At 39.6% G+C, this 17330-nt stretch overlaps 1 protein-coding gene across 5 annotated transcripts in view; it reads left to right on the top strand.

The window, feature by feature from the left end:
- Window positions 1-17273, top strand: part of REPS1 (RALBP1 associated Eps domain containing 1) — a 44345-nt gene extending 27072 nt beyond the window's left edge. For 2 of the 5 annotated variants that reach the window (XM_035108863.2, XM_060272723.1), the window contains exons 10-20: window positions 1050-1130; window positions 2879-2966; window positions 4173-4274; window positions 4923-4995; window positions 6270-6388; window positions 7110-7174; window positions 8541-8723; window positions 9103-9198; window positions 13345-13493; window positions 15106-15211; window positions 15727-17273. In XM_035108863.2, the coding sequence (XP_034964754.2) occupies window positions 1050-1130; window positions 2879-2966; window positions 4173-4274; window positions 4923-4995; window positions 6270-6388; window positions 7110-7174; window positions 8541-8723; window positions 9103-9198; window positions 13345-13493; window positions 15106-15211; window positions 15727-15795 (1131 nt within the window). In that variant the 3' untranslated portion in view covers window positions 15796-17273. The remainder of the gene's footprint in view (window positions 1-1049; window positions 1131-2878; window positions 2967-4172; window positions 4275-4922; window positions 4996-6269; window positions 6389-7109; window positions 7175-8540; window positions 8724-9102; window positions 9199-13344; window positions 13494-15105; window positions 15212-15726) is intronic. The other 3 variants (XM_060272722.1, XM_060272724.1, XM_060272725.1) reach the window with 3 other exon arrangements.
- Window positions 17274-17330: the final 57 nt, after the last annotated feature.

The raw sequence follows: 17330 nt of genomic DNA, 5'->3' as shown, positions 1-17330 counted from the left end.
ATGATGGGAAGTTTGAAGTGTTTTGGTTTGACTAATAAGTTACTCACCATTCCACTAATGTGAGATACATTAACACTGATCTTCTACGAAGTAATCTGCCTTTCAAATCCTACATCAAATCTTAATTTCTTTGATGCCTGGTTATTGCTATTGTGTCCATGTCTTTTTTTTCTTTTCTTAGCATGAAAAACCAACTTGGCAGTTGTGTATTATGCCAGAGCATGTCCTGTATCTTGTTGAAATGATTGCCAAGGTGGACTTCCCTATTGATTTACCGAGTTTGAACGTCTAATCCTTAGCATTGTTTCAATTATAAATTAAATATTTCTACACTGGTATAAAATGTACCCAGATTAGAAACATTTTTGAGGATTGCTTCGGGGATTGCATTGGCATGTTGTTGGTAATTTTGTAAACGTGTTATCTATAGCATTTATTCCTGATTTATTTTGAGGTAAAAATTTAAAAAATGTACGAATACCCAGGAAAAGTGGAGTACATAGGGTTACCGGTATATCCAAAGTAGCACTATGTGAATATTCCATCAGTGCAAGGAATTTTGTTTGTGCAATGAAACATCCCTCCACCAACTTGACCCCCCGCATTTCGCAACCTTCTGTAGAAATTTTTAGGATGGCATGGGATGGGGAAGGGGAAGGGAATTCCCACTGCACAAGTGGAAATCATTGCACTGACATGGATATGTTAGCTGAATGCTGCCCATTGTATTTACACATACAGCATGATCGAACATTATAAGAGGTTTCCATTGTCAGTAGCTTGATTTTGTTGTTAAAACGTATACACTTACTTTCACAGAAGGGAAATCTCTTGATTTGCTCATACCCAATGCAATACTTGACAGTTAAATTCTTGGTAGCATTGAGAAGCCGGAAGGATGAAGCTCAAAATACATTTTAAAAATGTGTGTGTTGACAGTTTTTGCAAATAAAACAACTGCCATTGCAACCTCTGAACTACCTTAAATCTTCTCCAGGAAACCTTTACTCCATCTCTCATGCTGACTTGTCTCTCCTCTGTCTGTCCAGCAGTGGGAGACATTTAGTGAACGCTCCTCAAGCTCACAAACTCTGACCCAATTTGATTCTAACATTGCACCAGCTGATCCTGTAAGTCAATCACTTAGCTTGCTTGTTTGAAATTAATTTTATTAACTCTGAATTTTCATTAATTGTATCTTGCCTGTTAATGCATGATTCTACAAAGCTTGGTGGGAAATGGTGGCAGAAGTCATAAATTTTACCTGCTTTAAAATTTATTGGAGGAATCATATGTATGCAGTATGATTCAAGTTTAACTATAGAACATTTTATGAGTTCAAGAAATAAAATGCAGTCTTCATTTTTTTGAAGTATGTGTACAGAGTGTGTTGAAATTCTTATCCATTATGGCTGTGACACCTTTTAGCTGCCTTATGCTGAAAAACAGGATTGAAATTAGAAAATAAGTATGGTAACTTGCCAAAGACCAGTTTGAACAAGGACAGCCAAAGTCACATGCAGATCCAGTCCTTTTATCCCAAAGCCCACATACAAAGCCCTTTTTTATAGATACCATGTAATCGCATTTGCTAATCTTCGTTTTTCTACTTCTCCTAAGTACATGTCACTGCTTTCATGAACACAACCACTGTCCACTCTGGACAACACCAAGGCAACAGGCGTTCCTTGTCTGTATAATGGCCCATATGTGAAAATTTGCCCAAGTCATTTATACATCCTTCATTCTCCCTAGTGTGGTGTTTCTCACAGTTTTTAATTCCAGGTCCTCTAACAAACATACTCTGCCCTCATCTACCCCATCCCACTGAGAGCCATGTATTGGGCATGTGATGGTGCATAATCTTCATTCACTGCTTTGTGAATGACTCCCACACTGCCAGAGCAAAGCACTAGAAAGGAACATCTCTGGCTCTTCCTCAAACCAGCCAGGAGTAGGGAAGGGCTCCTGTATATTCTCTTCCTGTCTGCAGTTTCCGTAGTTGGTAAGTTAAATCTGATGAGAGGAAAATCTGTGTGTGCTGTAGGGTCTCCTTCAATAGAACTGCATTCTCCCATGTGACTTGTCTCACTGTTTTAGAAACACTGTACTAAAGGCACAGAATTTTTTCTTTGCGCGTGCAAAAGCTGAACAGTAGGTAATATGGGGTGGGCTGTGAAGCATCCTGGCAGGTGGCATGCAGCAGGTGGATGGGATGACAGCTTTTCTAGATCCATGGTTTTTCTTGGAGGGCCAGAAGTGAAGTGCTGTCGCACTTGCATCCTGCTTGCCAGTTTTCTATGGACATCTGGCTAGCCATAGTGAGAGTAGAATGATGGACCTTTGCCTTGATCCAGCAGAATCTTAACCAGCCCTGTTACATGTACTGCTGTACAACAAAAGCAGTGTGCAGCACAGTGTGGTCTAGCTGCCATATATACTGTATATTCCTACTATTTAACCCAGGAAAATCTTCTCAAAAGTCGGGGGTCGTCTTATACACCAGGTCGTATTGGTACCTCACGGTGTAAATTGCTACAAATTAAGGCACATGATCTCCTGAACAAATTATTTAGAAACACATGTAACCTTGTGCAAGCAGAATGTTGTGTGCAAACTGCTAAAAGTGTTTGTTTAACAGGGGCAGCCACTAAGCTTTGATCCAGTGATGATCTGCCCAATGCAGATAAGCAAATGATATGCTTCCGTGTACTTTGCTAGTGAAAGAGCTGTCATGTACTGTTTTGAGTATCACAACAAAGTTGCAACAGAGTTTATTTTAGTATTCAAGGTTTTTAATGAAACTTTTGATTAAGCTATCAACTTTAGACCAATTAATTATACTAAGCTAAGTTAAATTTTTACCTCTTTGTCTTAGGATACTGCTATTGTTCATCCTGTTCCTATTAGAATGACTCCAAGCAAAATTCATTTGCAAGAAATGGAACTTAAAAGAACTGGAAATGGTAAGTTGTTAAGTGGTACCTCTACGTAGCTAAACATTAATTTTCACAAACGTAATTAGTTATTGAAAGGCTATCAAACAATGTATTCATTTTTTTAACCATTGATATTGTCACTATGGGGTTCTTGAAGCCATTAATAGTTTTATCCTATTCAGTTATTACACTGTCTCATTCACATGAAATGCTAAACCAAGAAACAAGCCATTCACTAGCCACATTTAATTGTGTGAATGAGGCTAGGGCTCATCGGCTCCCCCAACTTCTTCTCTGGTATGGCCACGAGGAGATCAGAAGGTTCAGCTTCTGGTTTTGACTATCTGCAATTTGTTACATCTGAATTGGGAAAAACTAGTTTGTTGAAACAAACAACCTCCAATCCATGGTTTGTGAATCTGGCTTTCATAGTCAAGATTAAGCACAGTATAGGGACCCCACTGGAGGAGGAAAAGGGAGCAGGTTGTTGACAGGATCAAGTCTTGTTCATGTACATCTCAACCAGGCCACACTTTTCTAGCCTGATTTAGCTTGCACGTTTGTTGAGAAGCTAAAATTGCAAAGGGGGGTGGCATTGGGTAGAGCTCTATATAGAAGTGGCGGTACTGTATAAAAATACTGTAAGACAATGCAGACAACAACAAGTACATGGATTAATGAGGGTGCTTGAATTTAAAAAATGTATTTGTGGCTTCTTATGCCATTTTTCTATAATACAGACTTTTAAACCCCTACAAATAATAGACTTGAATGATATCATTTTATGTTGCATTTGAGCAGTTTTGATGTTCTTAAAATTATTGTCTTGTGTTTTAATATTGTGTATTACTTATGCTTTTATAAGCTACTCAAAAGCATGTTTTGATGAGTGCCCATTAAACTAGTAATTTAAAAAATGCTTTTTCTATCTCTAAAAGGAACAGAGATCCTGTTCATGTAATTTTGGCTTTTCAGTCTTCCCTTTCCTTTGCATTCCCCCAAAATCTGTTCCTGGGGATTGGTGTGTTATATGATGCACATGGAGTGGGGAGTTGATATCCACATATACGCATGCGTGGCCAGAAATGCAAGTTATGATCTTAGCTGTTTAGAATTTTAATTTTGACATATTACTATGGTGTCAGACTTTGAGCATTAGGTGAAATTTACCATCAGAAGAGAGCTGGACTAATTTATTGTTACTAATTAAATATCTATTTTATTCCTTTTTAGATCACACAAATCCCACGAGTCCTTTACTTGTAAAATCACCTGATCTTGTAGAAGAAAGTAAAATGAGTTCATCTGCAAAATTTGTAGGAGGAAATACAGTTGGCAAGTATCAATGTTTTCTTTCCTAGTAGGGTGTCAGCCTATTCCATTTCATTGCAAATAGTTATGGTAACTAACTGTAACCCAATACCAAGTTCAAGATTGGGGGAAGTAGTACATTCAGCAGCTACTCTGTCCATCTATGTGAAGTGGAAAACCCTTTAAAATGCACATTTCCTTTGTGTTTGAAAAAGGAAATATGTGAAGCATCCTTCAGAGTTGGGGATTCAGATGTCTTATTCTTTAACACACTCTGGCCACTCCGATGCCCTCTTAGACCTCTTTACACATACTTTAAGGAATTGTGTCTGGTAGCTGCTAGCTAGTTGGAATCCATGCAGACCTATATAATTTCTCAGATCTTCAGTCAAAGTGGTGGAAATAGTAAAGTACATTTTTGCAGTACAACCCCTGGGTTAGAAGGTATTGTTGATCATTCCAGAGTAAAGGGATATGATCTAATATATGTGAAGAGGCCAGATCCATTGTAGGAAGATTCTGGTGTGGAAACTTGTTTTGCTTATCAGTTTTGTGTCACTTATGACCAATATACCTTATTTATAGAAAAGCCACTTGAAAGTTTTACTCTGTAAGATTATTCTGTGGAATAATCAAAACAAGCAATGTATGATTTTCTTTTTCTTATATCAGCAGATGGTTACAGCAGCTCAGATTCCTTTACTTCTGACCCAGAACCTATTGGAAGCACTGTAACAAGACAACGGTAATTAGATGCTTAAAAATGAAAGACATTAAAGTAGCAACTCCTATCCAAGGGTAAAGTACCCAGCTCCTATTCCACAATTTGCCCCCCCAAAAACACAGCCTGGTAATCTCTAAAAGAAATTCATAATTCTAGAAGGAGTCAATTTCCTGATTGGTCTTTTTGTGTGTATTTGTGTTGACACAAAGAGCTGCTCCATCACTTCCTAAGTCAGGCGTGGCCAAGCTCGGCCCTCCAGATGTTTTGGGACTACAACTCCCATCATCCCTAGCTGACAGGACCAGTGATCAGGGATGATGGGAATTGTAGTCCCAAAACATCTGGAGGGCCAAGTTTGGCTATGCCTGTCCTAAGTGTTTATTTGGTGGTATAGCAGTCCGTAAATTTAACGAGCACTTAGTGTTAAAACGCTCACAGAAAAGTGCACTGAGTTCAAGAATAAAAAGGGTGTAGGGTGGTGCTTCAGTGATGGTCTCATTCAGTGGTGGTGTTCTGTTATACATAATTATCATCTACAATGCCACTTGACACAACTGTTTTTGTCTTGTGTCTTTTCCTGGCTCCAAGAATATATTCTCAAAGTATTTAAGCACTACTGCAAGCTGTATTCCCTTACCACCATTGTTTAACTGTCTATTTGTCAGTCATAGAATAAGATTTCCTTTCCTCCATTCTGCAGCCTGAAGTGAGGATGGGCAACATAAAGCCCTCAGGTCAGATCCATAGGGTGCTATTAGAACATTGGAAATACGTGTGTGTGCTGTTTAGCAAACTTCTAGTCTCCAGCATTGTGATGCAAACCTGTAAATTGCAATGGCAGTGGAGCTGAATTTTCCAGAATGCAGAAATATCTAATGATATAAAACTATTTCCCGGTATTGCCACATGTACATATTCTTAAGCATTTATACAAGGATGACTGTGTTCTTTTTATTCTTTCGGTGAAAAAGGAGCTTGTCTCATTTTAGAGTAGAAACTTTTTCTCTGGAAACAATAGGCTATCCATTTTCAAGCTGGCTTGATAGATCCATGCAGAAAACAGGCCCTATAATTTGAACAAGGTGACTTCCCCAGTCTAGCTGATCTTAATCTACAAGTGCAGGTATCTTCATTGTATCATGGCTGGCAGATCACAACTCAGTACTTCAGTAGTTAAAGTTTAGATGTAAGAGCAAATTTTACTGGTAAGGAAACAGTTGCTGTGTTCTGATGACTATATGGGATTCATGAACTACAGTTTGCAATAGAATTTCTGTAGTTCCATTGTTTTTCAGATCACATTCAGGAACGTCTCCCGACAATACAGCTCCTCCACCACCACCACCAAGGCCTCACCCGTCGCACTCAAGATCATCATCTTTGGATATGAACAGAACCTTCACTATTACTCCAGGTGGGCATAGTTCAGATTCTTTTATAAGGTCAGTTTATTTTATTCATTCTTAAATCAAGTTCAGGGTCACTTGGGTAGTTCTCCTTTCTGTTTAGAACGGTACGGAATGTTCATGACATTGGGACAGTTGGGAAGTGTTTGTTTCGGTCATGTTTGCAATCTCGGGTGGAGGACCGTGTTAATATTTGTGTCGTAAAATATAATTATTAATGGGAACATGTTGCACAAGAGAGATTTTCACAATACATTTCAGCAGAAAACCTACCTGAAGATTTAGATCTCTCTCCTATCAGCTCCTGTCTTGCTTTGTTTGCGGGAATCATCTGGAGCTTTGGCTAGTTCGTTAAAACGTGCCTTACTTTCTTCTTCTTTCTGCTTGAGGCACACCATCCTATACATGTTTGCTCAGAAGTGAGACCCCTTGAGTTCATTGGGGTTTACTGCTGAGTCAGCGTTCATAGGATTGCAGCCTGCATGATCAAGATTACATAGGCTAATCTGTAGGAATTTTATGAGTCAAGAAACTTGCCTGAAGGCCTAGGTTTTGGAACTTGCTGAGCCCCTTGAGCCATGTAACAATTAAAATACAACAAGAAGTTACTGCTGAAGCTTGACCCTGCTTATAGCCAAACAACTGCTTGTTTTAAAGCACTTACACAAAAGTTGTTAACACAGCTGAAAACATATTTAGTGTTCTCTTCTAAATATTACTGCCTTGTAGGTCAACAGCAAACTGGAGTGATTGCCTATCCCCCTGCAGTGCCTCCAAGACCTCCACCCACACAGGTTATTCTTTTATTTCTGTTGGAATTATTAATTAATTGCATCTTTTTAGTGGTGGTTCTGATTTCTGTTAATAATATTGTAATAATAACCTCTTCATTGAATAGTTCGATCTCAGAACAGGGAACAATGAAATAAATGTACAGGCAAAAGATAAGAAACAAAAACTACAGAATCCACAAAAATAAGTCCAATAAATATCCCGAACAATTCCATCATAAAACAGGGTAAACTAAGCTGCAGTGAGGACAACTGTTAAAATTTTCAATTTAACCAAATATGTGGCTAAAGAAAATGGAACATCCAAGCATGTAAAATAACCTAATGACATTTTGGGACGAGGTGATTGATAAAATCATTCCCCAACACAATACAAAGATCCCGGAATTAGCCTTACTGAATTTGTTTATGAACAAGAACCTGGAGTTGATCACAAACCTTTCTTTAATAGGCTAGCTGCTGGAGACAGCATGTACAATCATCACTGCCTTTTGGAAATACCTTTAAGGAGCAAATTTAACATCTTGGTACAAGGCATGGCAAATACCTCTCACTGAAAAATTAACAGATAAGTTGAGAACAGTGAGAGGAATTAAAGAGATACTTTTGTGAGAGGATGGTGGAAATGTATTGCTTTCACAAACATGCCAGAAAATGAAAGATTTCTAGGGTATATGCTAATTTATGGATATCATCATAATTAGATTTTATCTGTAATACTGTTAATCTTTTATGGGAATTGTCATCTATAAAGCATAAGCAGGTGCCTCTCACTTGTTGAATTCTTAGTTTCTATTCATCTACATTCTGTCATGTTTTCGTATTTCACAGGACATTATGTTCCAGGTATTCTGGAAAAAGGATTTTAATAATTATTTTAATAAGAATTAAGCAATCAAATAACCTTACCACCACAGCTTGCCTCTGGGGCACCCCTTCACTACCCCTTTGTGCGAGAGACAATGATGGCCTCACTCTGTGCCAACAGACTCACTCACTGTGGCTTCCGAGCAGCTTAACAAATTTTACCCCTATTCTCCACCCCACCCAAGCTGTCACACTGAGTGGCATGAACCCACATGCACCCACAGCAAAAAAAAAAAAAAATCTCTCATATGTTTATGTGGAAGAAAACAACTAGCAAAATAAACATATGTCTCTTACATGGTGACAAATTATCCAGAATGTCTCCCCTGTCATCTTATAAATATTTGCCTTAATTCAAATATCCCTTGAATGTTTAGGTCAGAAAAGAAGTCTGTTTACTTGGTTAGTATCCAAGCAAACTTTCTAATTTGAGCGAGTTTTTACATTAGTAAACTTTTTAAAAGTACCAACATAATGTGTGGCATTGGTTCTCTTCCTGTAGGCTGGAGCTCATGGTCATCGTTCATCAGATGCTGATGGTCTAATAGCACACACCAGTACCTCACCTCAGCAAATACCAGAACAGCCAAACTTTGCAGATTTTAGCCAGTTTGAGGTTTTTGCTGCATCAGGTGTAAATGAAGAAGAGGATGATGAAACTGAGAAACAACCAGAGGTTTTGCAGGTTAGCATAGACATTATATCTTCTGGGTATATTATCTGCAAGTATCTGTTAATTGCTGTCCAGTTATAGTCATGTGGTAGTGTTGACCCTTGATAGTGTCCAGATCTTGGTCACGTGATCCTGTTTTATCTGGGAAAGGGCGTAGCTGGCACTTGAAGAAATATAAAAGCCTCATACAATAGTGTTTCTGAGGATTCTGGCACTTCTCAGTGTGATCGGGCTGTTAAAGGCTTCACTTTTAGTAGTTATATGTGAGCTTCCAGAGTGTCCGTTTGGTCTCAGTATAAGTGTCCGATCTCATACCCTTCCCCAAACCTGAAGATTATTTGAATCATTGCTTGCTTGCCATGATGCATTTTTGAGTTATTTCTGTCTCTAGGTAGAAAAAACACCTGATTCTGCTGGGCCTCTTAGAGTTGCTAAAGGTGATGGAAGACTTGAAGACAAAACAGTTTCCAGTACGCCTGCAAATACGGTATGTAAAATGTGCAACACAAGAACAGGTATTTTCTGTGGTGGCTTCCCGCTTGTGGAATGCTCGCCTAGCACCTTTGTTACATATTTTTAGGTACCAGGCAAAGACACCTCTTTTCCCAGATCTTTTACTAATAATATTCTTTAAATTGTTTTAAATTAAACAGTCTATGGCCTTTTAAACTGGGGGTGGGGTATTTGTTGTTGTGGCGGTGATGGTATGTATTTTTGTGGTTTTATTTTGTAAACTGCCCTGTGATCTTCAGATGAAGGGCAGTATAGAAATTTAATTAATAGTACTGTTTAATTAATGCTGTACTGTTTTTAATATTCAGTTGGAAGCCGCCCAGAGTGTCTGGAAAAACCCAGCCAGATGGGCGGGGTATAAATAATAAATAATAAATTACTACTACTACTACTACTACTACTACTGATAATGGGTTGCACCCTCCATTTTACCTAAAAGTCACAAGGTTCTTAAAGCAATTTTCATAACAGCATGTTGTAGTGGCAAATTTTAAAAACTAAAATGGACTGTAATGTTCCAATAGAGTCTTTACAGATTCTAGTTACCTGTAAGACTGGGATTGTTCCTCCTGTCATGGCTCAGTTCTTGAAAAGCAGTGGTTGCACAAAAGGCTGTTCTGTATAATATTGCAGATTGCTGCTTGCCGATGTCATTTTTATGATATATTACTGCTGCTTCTTTTGCTGTGGTGAATTTTTTTATGCCTTGGTTAGAAAGGTTGGAAATAAATGTAAAAATATAATAAGAGTTAATGCTGTAGATTAAATATACTTTCATTTGGCTGAATAAAGCAATATTCAGTTGATAACTGACTTTCATATTCATTCGGTGTTTTTGCTGCTTGATAAGATACATAACTGCCTGTAACCAAAGGTATCTCTCACAATAATGCATCACTTGCTGAATGTGTGAACTAGCTCCATTGAAACAAGTGTCTGAGGTGATGAGAAACAAATTCTTTCTGTAATGGCTCAGCCACCATTTGTTAATGGTCATCATTCGAGGAGCAGGCATGTGTGCACTTTTGATTCTCACTATTGTGCTGAGTTGCAACTCTGATTCATGCTGCAGATTCCCCATCCATGGATGAAGCACACCAAAATCAATTTCCTTTGGACCTAAGCCTTCACAACACGATGGTTTTAGCCCTCATTCAATTTACTCTTCATTCTTCACAGCACCTTTGGGTGCAAGTCTGATTCCTGTACTTGTTTGGAAATAGAGGGGTTGAGCTAGCAGAAGAACTTTGACATTCTCATTGAAACGTAACATTGACCCATTTGTCACATGCTGGGTCAACTTAGCCACAAATGTGGGTAATTTCTTACAGAAACCACTACCCACTTTGTATTCATCCTTTTGTATTCTGGCAAAGATAAGTAAACAAAAGGGCAAAAACAGTAAGTAGTCCTATCAGCGGAAGCCCTGCACAAGGACTTGTGTTGCCCATTGGGGTTTATCCTTTCTCCTCCCCCCCTGTGTCCCCCCAATTTTCTCTAGGAGGGTTTGGAAGAACCTCAGAACAGCATGCGGAGAGAGAAGGGGGTTTCTTCTATCTGGAAAACCGATATGCTTGCATTGATGGAACAATCAGAAGAGTGAAATGTTAAATTCTTCCTAGCATATTCCTTTGAAAGTTTTTACACTTCTAATGACACACAAGCAGGACTGGTATACCTTAGATTCCCCCCCCCCAAGTTGTTGTTGTTGTTTAGCTGTTTAGTTGTGTCCGACTCTTTGTGATGCTATGGACCAGAGCACGCCAGGCACTCCTGTCTTCCACTGCCTCCCGCAGTATGGTCAAACTCATGTTGGTAGCTTCGAGAACACTGCCCAACCATCTCGTCCTCTGTCGTCCCCTTCTCCTTGTGCCCTCCATCTTTCCTGACATCAGGGTCTTTTCCAGGGTGTCTTCTCTTCTCATGAGGTGGCCAAAGTACTAGAGCCTCAGCTTCAGGATCTGTCCTTCCAGTGAGCACTCAGGGCTGATTTCCTTAAGAATGGATAGGTTTGATCTTCTTGCAGTCCATGGGACTCTCAAGTCTCCTCCAGCACCATAATTCAATTCTTTGCCGACCAGCCTTCTTTATGGTCCAGCTCTCACTTCCATACATCACTACTGGGAAAACCATAGCTTTAACTATACGGACCTTTGTCGGCAAGGCAATGTCTCTGCTTTTTAAGATGCTGTCTAGGTTTGTCATTGCTTTTCTCCCAAGAGGCAGACGTCGAAGAAAGCCTAACAAGCTGTGTCTGGTGTGCAGCTGATACTCATCTGTAACCCAGATTTAAATACACAGTTGATAAGTTGTGTTTGTTTCTTCAATTACCCCAGATGGACAGAGTTTTACATCTGAATGCTGATACCTTCAAGTGTAACAGCATGTTTCCAGGCTATGGATCCCTCGGCTTCATATGCACAGTATTCAATTTAAGCATGACACTGAACATACAGAATCCCAAATGGCCAGTGCTTGGAGGTTTTTTTAATATACATTTAAAACAGGCCTAACCTTTCTCTAAGGGACATGGGTGGTGTTGTGGGTTAAACCATAGAGCCTAGGGCTTGCCGATCAGAAGGTCAGCGGTTCGAATCCCTGTGACAGGGTGAGCTCCCGTTGTTTGGTCCCTGCTCCTGCCAACCTAGCAGTTCGAAAGCATGTCAAAGTGCAAGCAGATAAATAGGTACCACTCCGGCGGGAAGGTAAACAGCGTTTCCGTGCACTGCTCTGGTTCACCAGAAGCTGCTAAGTCATGCTGGCCACATGACCCGGAAGCTGTACACCGGTTCCCTCGGCCAGTAAAGTGAGATGAGCGCCGCAACCCCAGAGTCTTTTGCAACTGGACCTAATGGTCAGGGGTCCCTTTACCTTTACCTTTAACCATTCTCTAGTGATGCTTCCAGGAGGCTTAAAATCCCTACAATCCCTTTCCATGGAGGCGCAGGTTGCATCCACAGCAAAGGTGGCATTTTTCCATCTCCGCCGCATCAAGCAGTTGGCCCCTTACCTCTCTCGCCCCGATCTGGCCACAGTGATCCATGCGACGATCACCTCCAGGCTTGACTATTGTAACTCGCTCTACGCAGGGTTGCCCTTAAAGCTGACCCAGAAACTCCAGCGGGTGCAGAATGCCGCGGCGAGGCTCCTTACAGGGTCCCGGCCGCGGGATCACATTCATCCAGTGCTTTACCAGCTGCACTGGCTCCCGGTGGAGTACAGGATCAGGTTTAAGGTGCTGGTTTTGACCTTTAAAGCCCTATGCGACTTGGGACCCTCGTACCTACGGGACCGCCTCTCCTGGTATGCCCCGCGGAGGACCTTAAGGTCCACAAATAATAATATTCTGGAGATCCCGAGTCATAAGATGGCTAGATTGGCCTCTACTAGAGCCAGGGCCTTTTCAGTACTGGCCCCAACCTGGTGGAACGCTCTTTCCCAGGAGACCAGGGCCCTGCGGGATTTGTCATCTTTCCGCAGGGCCTGCAAGACAGAGCTGTTCCGCCTGGCCTTTGGGTTAGACTCAGCCTGACCCCTGTGTTTTTCTCCCTCATGGCTTGGATTTATGGCCTACTTGAAATGAGGCTGCACTTTAAATTTTAATACTGTATTTTAATCTGTATTTTAATTAATTGTTTTTATGTTTTATTGTGGTTCTGTTGGTGTCAGCCACTTATGGCCTACTTGAAATGAGGCTGCACTTTAAATTTTAATACTGTATTTTAATCTGTATTTTAATTAATTGTTTTTATGTTTTATTGTGGTTCTGTTGGTGTCAGCCGCCCTGAGCCCGGTTTTTGACTGGGGAGGGCGGGGTATAAATAAAAATTTATTATTATTATTATTATTATTATTATTATTATTACAAGTGGAATCACATATCCTCACATATCTTAGTACACCTTCTTACAACATGATCCTATGCATGTTCCCTCAGAACTACATTCCACCGTCTTCACTCCACCAAAGTAAGTGTTTATTGGTTGGGAACCTTGATTATTCTGTTAGCAGGTGATGAAAATGGATTTTTTTTTATTAACTAGTCATTAGTAATGATTAAAACTGAGTGCTGGTGAAGTTTATTGCTGTACGTATTAAGATACCCTCTGTAATCTTTCAGGGCAAAGCTACAACGCCTCTGGCACCGCCACCAAAGCCTATACGCAGAAGGCCAAAATCAGAAGATGAGCTGAGACTGGAAGCTGAGGAGCAAACACAGAAAACAGGTGTCATAGCTGCTGTTCTTGCTTCACAGCCATCTATTCCTAGGTAACCCAAGATGTGTATAAGTACCTCTGATACCAAGGCATTTTCATTTTAAATAGAAAATATAACAATTAGTAACAAAGTTATGATATTTGAATCATTGAAATGCTAAGTAAAGCCACTGTGAACACACTTGAATCCAAAACACAGTACAGTATAGAGTTTTAGAAAACTCCGATGCACAGCATTTTGCATTATGTTACAATCTGCAAGAAATGTCTTTCTCTGTATTTATTAAAATTGCATCAAGAATCTAATTTCCATATTAGGTGTACAGTTCAGTCTGTCACACTCTTGTTATAAACATGGCTGCATGCACTTGACAATTTCATGGGTTTTCACTAAACAAGGGAATTTAGCATTCTGCAGTGTTCATCAGAGACCCGAGGGGGGCTAGTCAGGCTACTTTGCTGACCAAGGGCTTTGGATTTAATTCGTTATAAAGCTCCCTCTCCCTTCCCAAAGGCTGCTATTTATTGTTCTAATCCCAGGCTAGTCACCATTTTCTTCTCTTTTCCCTTTTTGCTTCATAACCAGTCCATGCTAAAAATATTCAGAAGCCTTGCGTTTTAGAAATAGAAGAAACCAGCGGCTACAATGCAGCAAAAAGTTGCAATGTACCCCTGGTATGTGTATGATTCCTGAGCCTATGGCTGATGGGAATGAAAAACATGAAAGCATCGAGTGAAAAAATGTTTTAGTTCTTGAAAGCTTAAAAGTCCAACTAAATTGTATGCAATCAGTGAAGGCTGAGGTTTCTGTATGCAGTGAGTATTTGATTTGACCTGGGAGGTATTCTAAGGGTGTAATTTAAGTAATGGGAATTTGCTATATCATGAGAAGTGTGGTGCATTTTTGACTTGGAGTTTAAACCAGCCTCAGCTACATCTTTGACCTGCAGTATTAACATTGGACTACATGTGAAGGGCTATTGTAAACCTAGCATCTCAGCACAGCTCTGCAAACTGTAGGAGGCGTATATTACTGACCTCCTCCAAAATATTCAAAGCTTCCTCTGAATCTGGTGACACCCCTTTTGTGTGCATGGCTGTTTTGGCTCATAAATAAAGTAGAATATTATGCAAACTAAATAGATGATTATGCATTGCACACAGATTGAGTACTAGCACTTTTTGTGGGGCCTGGGTTGCTTGGCAGAAAGAAATGTACCATTCTGGATACAAGCTTGAATTTGCAAGACAGCTGAATTCAGTTCAACCTGCGGTGCAGGAAACATGCTAATTGATTCTAAGCTAGTAAAGAAAGCCATGGACCTGCATAAAAGCATAGTCTTTATATGCACTGTCTTAGTTTCAAATAGCTTTGAAACACAAGGAAACTTCAAAGAGAGTTCTGAGATGCAATGCAAGGGAAAACCTGGGAAGTGTCACTAGGTTCATGCAACGTTTGTTGTAGCTCTGTTGTAGACTGTAGCCACTGACAGGAAAGGATGCCAGAATTCACATTTTTATTAATTGACATCCAGCTAAACAATACATTAAAGAAACTAAGGCATTGAGTACAGTAATTAACTGATTTCAGAACAACTTTCTTGAGCCATTTTCTACAAATAATAAGCACTTTCTGAAAGTTGTTTCATGAACTATCTCTTCAGATCGGTGGGAAAGGACAAGAAGGCTATTCAGGCATCAATCAGACGCAATAAAGAGACCAACACCGTTTTGGCCAGACTGAATAGTGAATTACAGCAGCAATTAAAGGTAAATGACATTTTAAAAAAATTAAACACCTTTTTTCTGCACCAGATCTTTTGATTGATTATCTTTTGAAGGCAGTAATCTTCACCTTTTCCAAAGTAAAAAACCTTTTATCTCAGCTTTCAACATAGGCCATGTTTCTGATCACACCCCAACCCAATCTTTTGGTGATTCTGCAGCTTCCTTCATGAAGCAAAGGCAGGGTTTTTGTATTGGTTGCTGATATGAGCCAAGTGTCTGCTATTTTAGTCTTCTCCCCCACCCCCACCCCCGACACATGTGCACACTTCTTCCCTTAAAAACAGCAGAAAATAAGTTGATCTAGATTTAGAAGAATTCTCCAAGGCTAGCTATATAAAATTATTACATAGTATTGAGAATGTAATAGAGTTTTAACGTATTACAAACATTTGTGTTAGCCTATAGTAAAGATTAATGTAACCATTGCAACTAAATGTATGTTTGTTCATCGTGGTATCTCATCTGTTATATATAAATGGCAAATCTTTCCTTTGTAGGATGTTCTTGAAGAGAGAATTTCGCTGGAAGTTCAACTGGAGCAGCTTCGACCCTTCTCTCACTTATAAGCCAATTGCCATTAACTGTGAATTAATTAACTCTGAAAGGGGAAATTGGGTAAAAGGCCTAATTAAAGACCCATATGTTCAGCTCAGTGCACTCTTAACATTTTTTTGTGATTGTTTTGTCCTCTGTCCACAGTTGTATTTAAGTAACTTTTATAATTTTAATACAAAGAATGGAATAATTGTTTCCTTGAATGTTCTATATATTGGCACTGCCAACCTTCCCATTTTGTTGGGAGGACACATTTTTAATTTGGAGCGAAGTTTGTACAGCTTCAGTGGCCTAGATCCCAAACTGAACTTGATTACCTTATGAATTTTCTATATTTCATGTCAAAGATCATGACTAAAAAAACATCCCAGATATCTACTTTTTAAACACAGAAGCACATGCTTTTACACAACTTTCTTTTGATTGTGTAAGAGAAGGTTAACCAGCTGTGGTCATCCGTTTTTCCTTTCCCGAGTCACACTTTGCAATCCATCTTGAAATTTCAGGCAGCCATTTTGATTCATTTTGCGCCTTCCAAGTGCCACAAATACCCTTTTTTGTTTTCATACTACCTTGCCATACCAAATGCATTTGGTTGTCTTTTCCTCTTTATGTACTTTGTACGTGGCCACAGCTTGACATTTGTTTCACTGTTTCCATTCATGACTGTAATTTTTCAGCATGCACGTAAGTGCATCCCTTCTGTGAAAGGATTGGGTGTTGATCTCTCCGCCATGCACATTTCCTGAACACCACCCGTAGTTGCATGCTTTGCACATTTACCCTTTTATTAACTGGCACATCCAACAGACTTTACTGTAACACACTATGGTCAATAAATGTGTCAGTACCTCAACTCTTTTTTTTGTTCCTCAAAAGGTTTGCTTCATCTCTCCAAGCCTTATTCTTCTGGCTTGCAGACAAGCTTCATTAACACAGTTTCCTGAGTGTATCCTGCTATTCAGGTTGATGTACTGTATTAGGATTTGTTGTATATTGTATAATACACACCTTTTGATCTCATATGTAAATTTGCATTAATGCTGACTAACAGCAGATATTCTATTTAATGGCTTATTCTGGCTGTGGGATCATAGATGTTAAACTGCATGGATGTATCTCAGCAGAATCAGAACTAGCAATTGTGTGATTTTTACACCAATAAAACAGCACAATATTTTAACTTGGGTGAATCCTTTTAGTTTGGTTTAACACACCGAATTACGTTGCTTTTCATGAGCCTGCAAATAGGATTTTGCACTGAGTATTTGGTTGTGAAGAAACCATAACGCTAAGACTACTTTGGCCACCATGTTGGCCAGTTGGCTTGCCCAGCCAGAAGAACAAACTTAACACTCACACAACAGGATTCCTCCCCTCCCCCCCCCAAGAGTAGATTTTGGTGGCATGCGGAGCTGCATAGAAAGGGAAGTCCACTCATGTGCTATGGGAGATTTATCACCCTAAATCAAACATTAGAGAAAAGTCAAACAAAATAAAAAAATTCATGGTATGTGTCAAAGCAGGAAAGAGACTCAAAGCAAAG

Source organism: Zootoca vivipara, chromosome 3 (assembly GCF_963506605.1).
Source record: "Zootoca vivipara chromosome 3, rZooViv1.1, whole genome shotgun sequence".
Lineage (NCBI taxonomy): Eukaryota > Metazoa > Chordata > Lepidosauria > Squamata > Lacertidae > Zootoca > Zootoca vivipara.
Note: the sequence above shows the minus strand (reverse complement) of the source record. Positions and strands in the feature narration are given on the sequence as shown.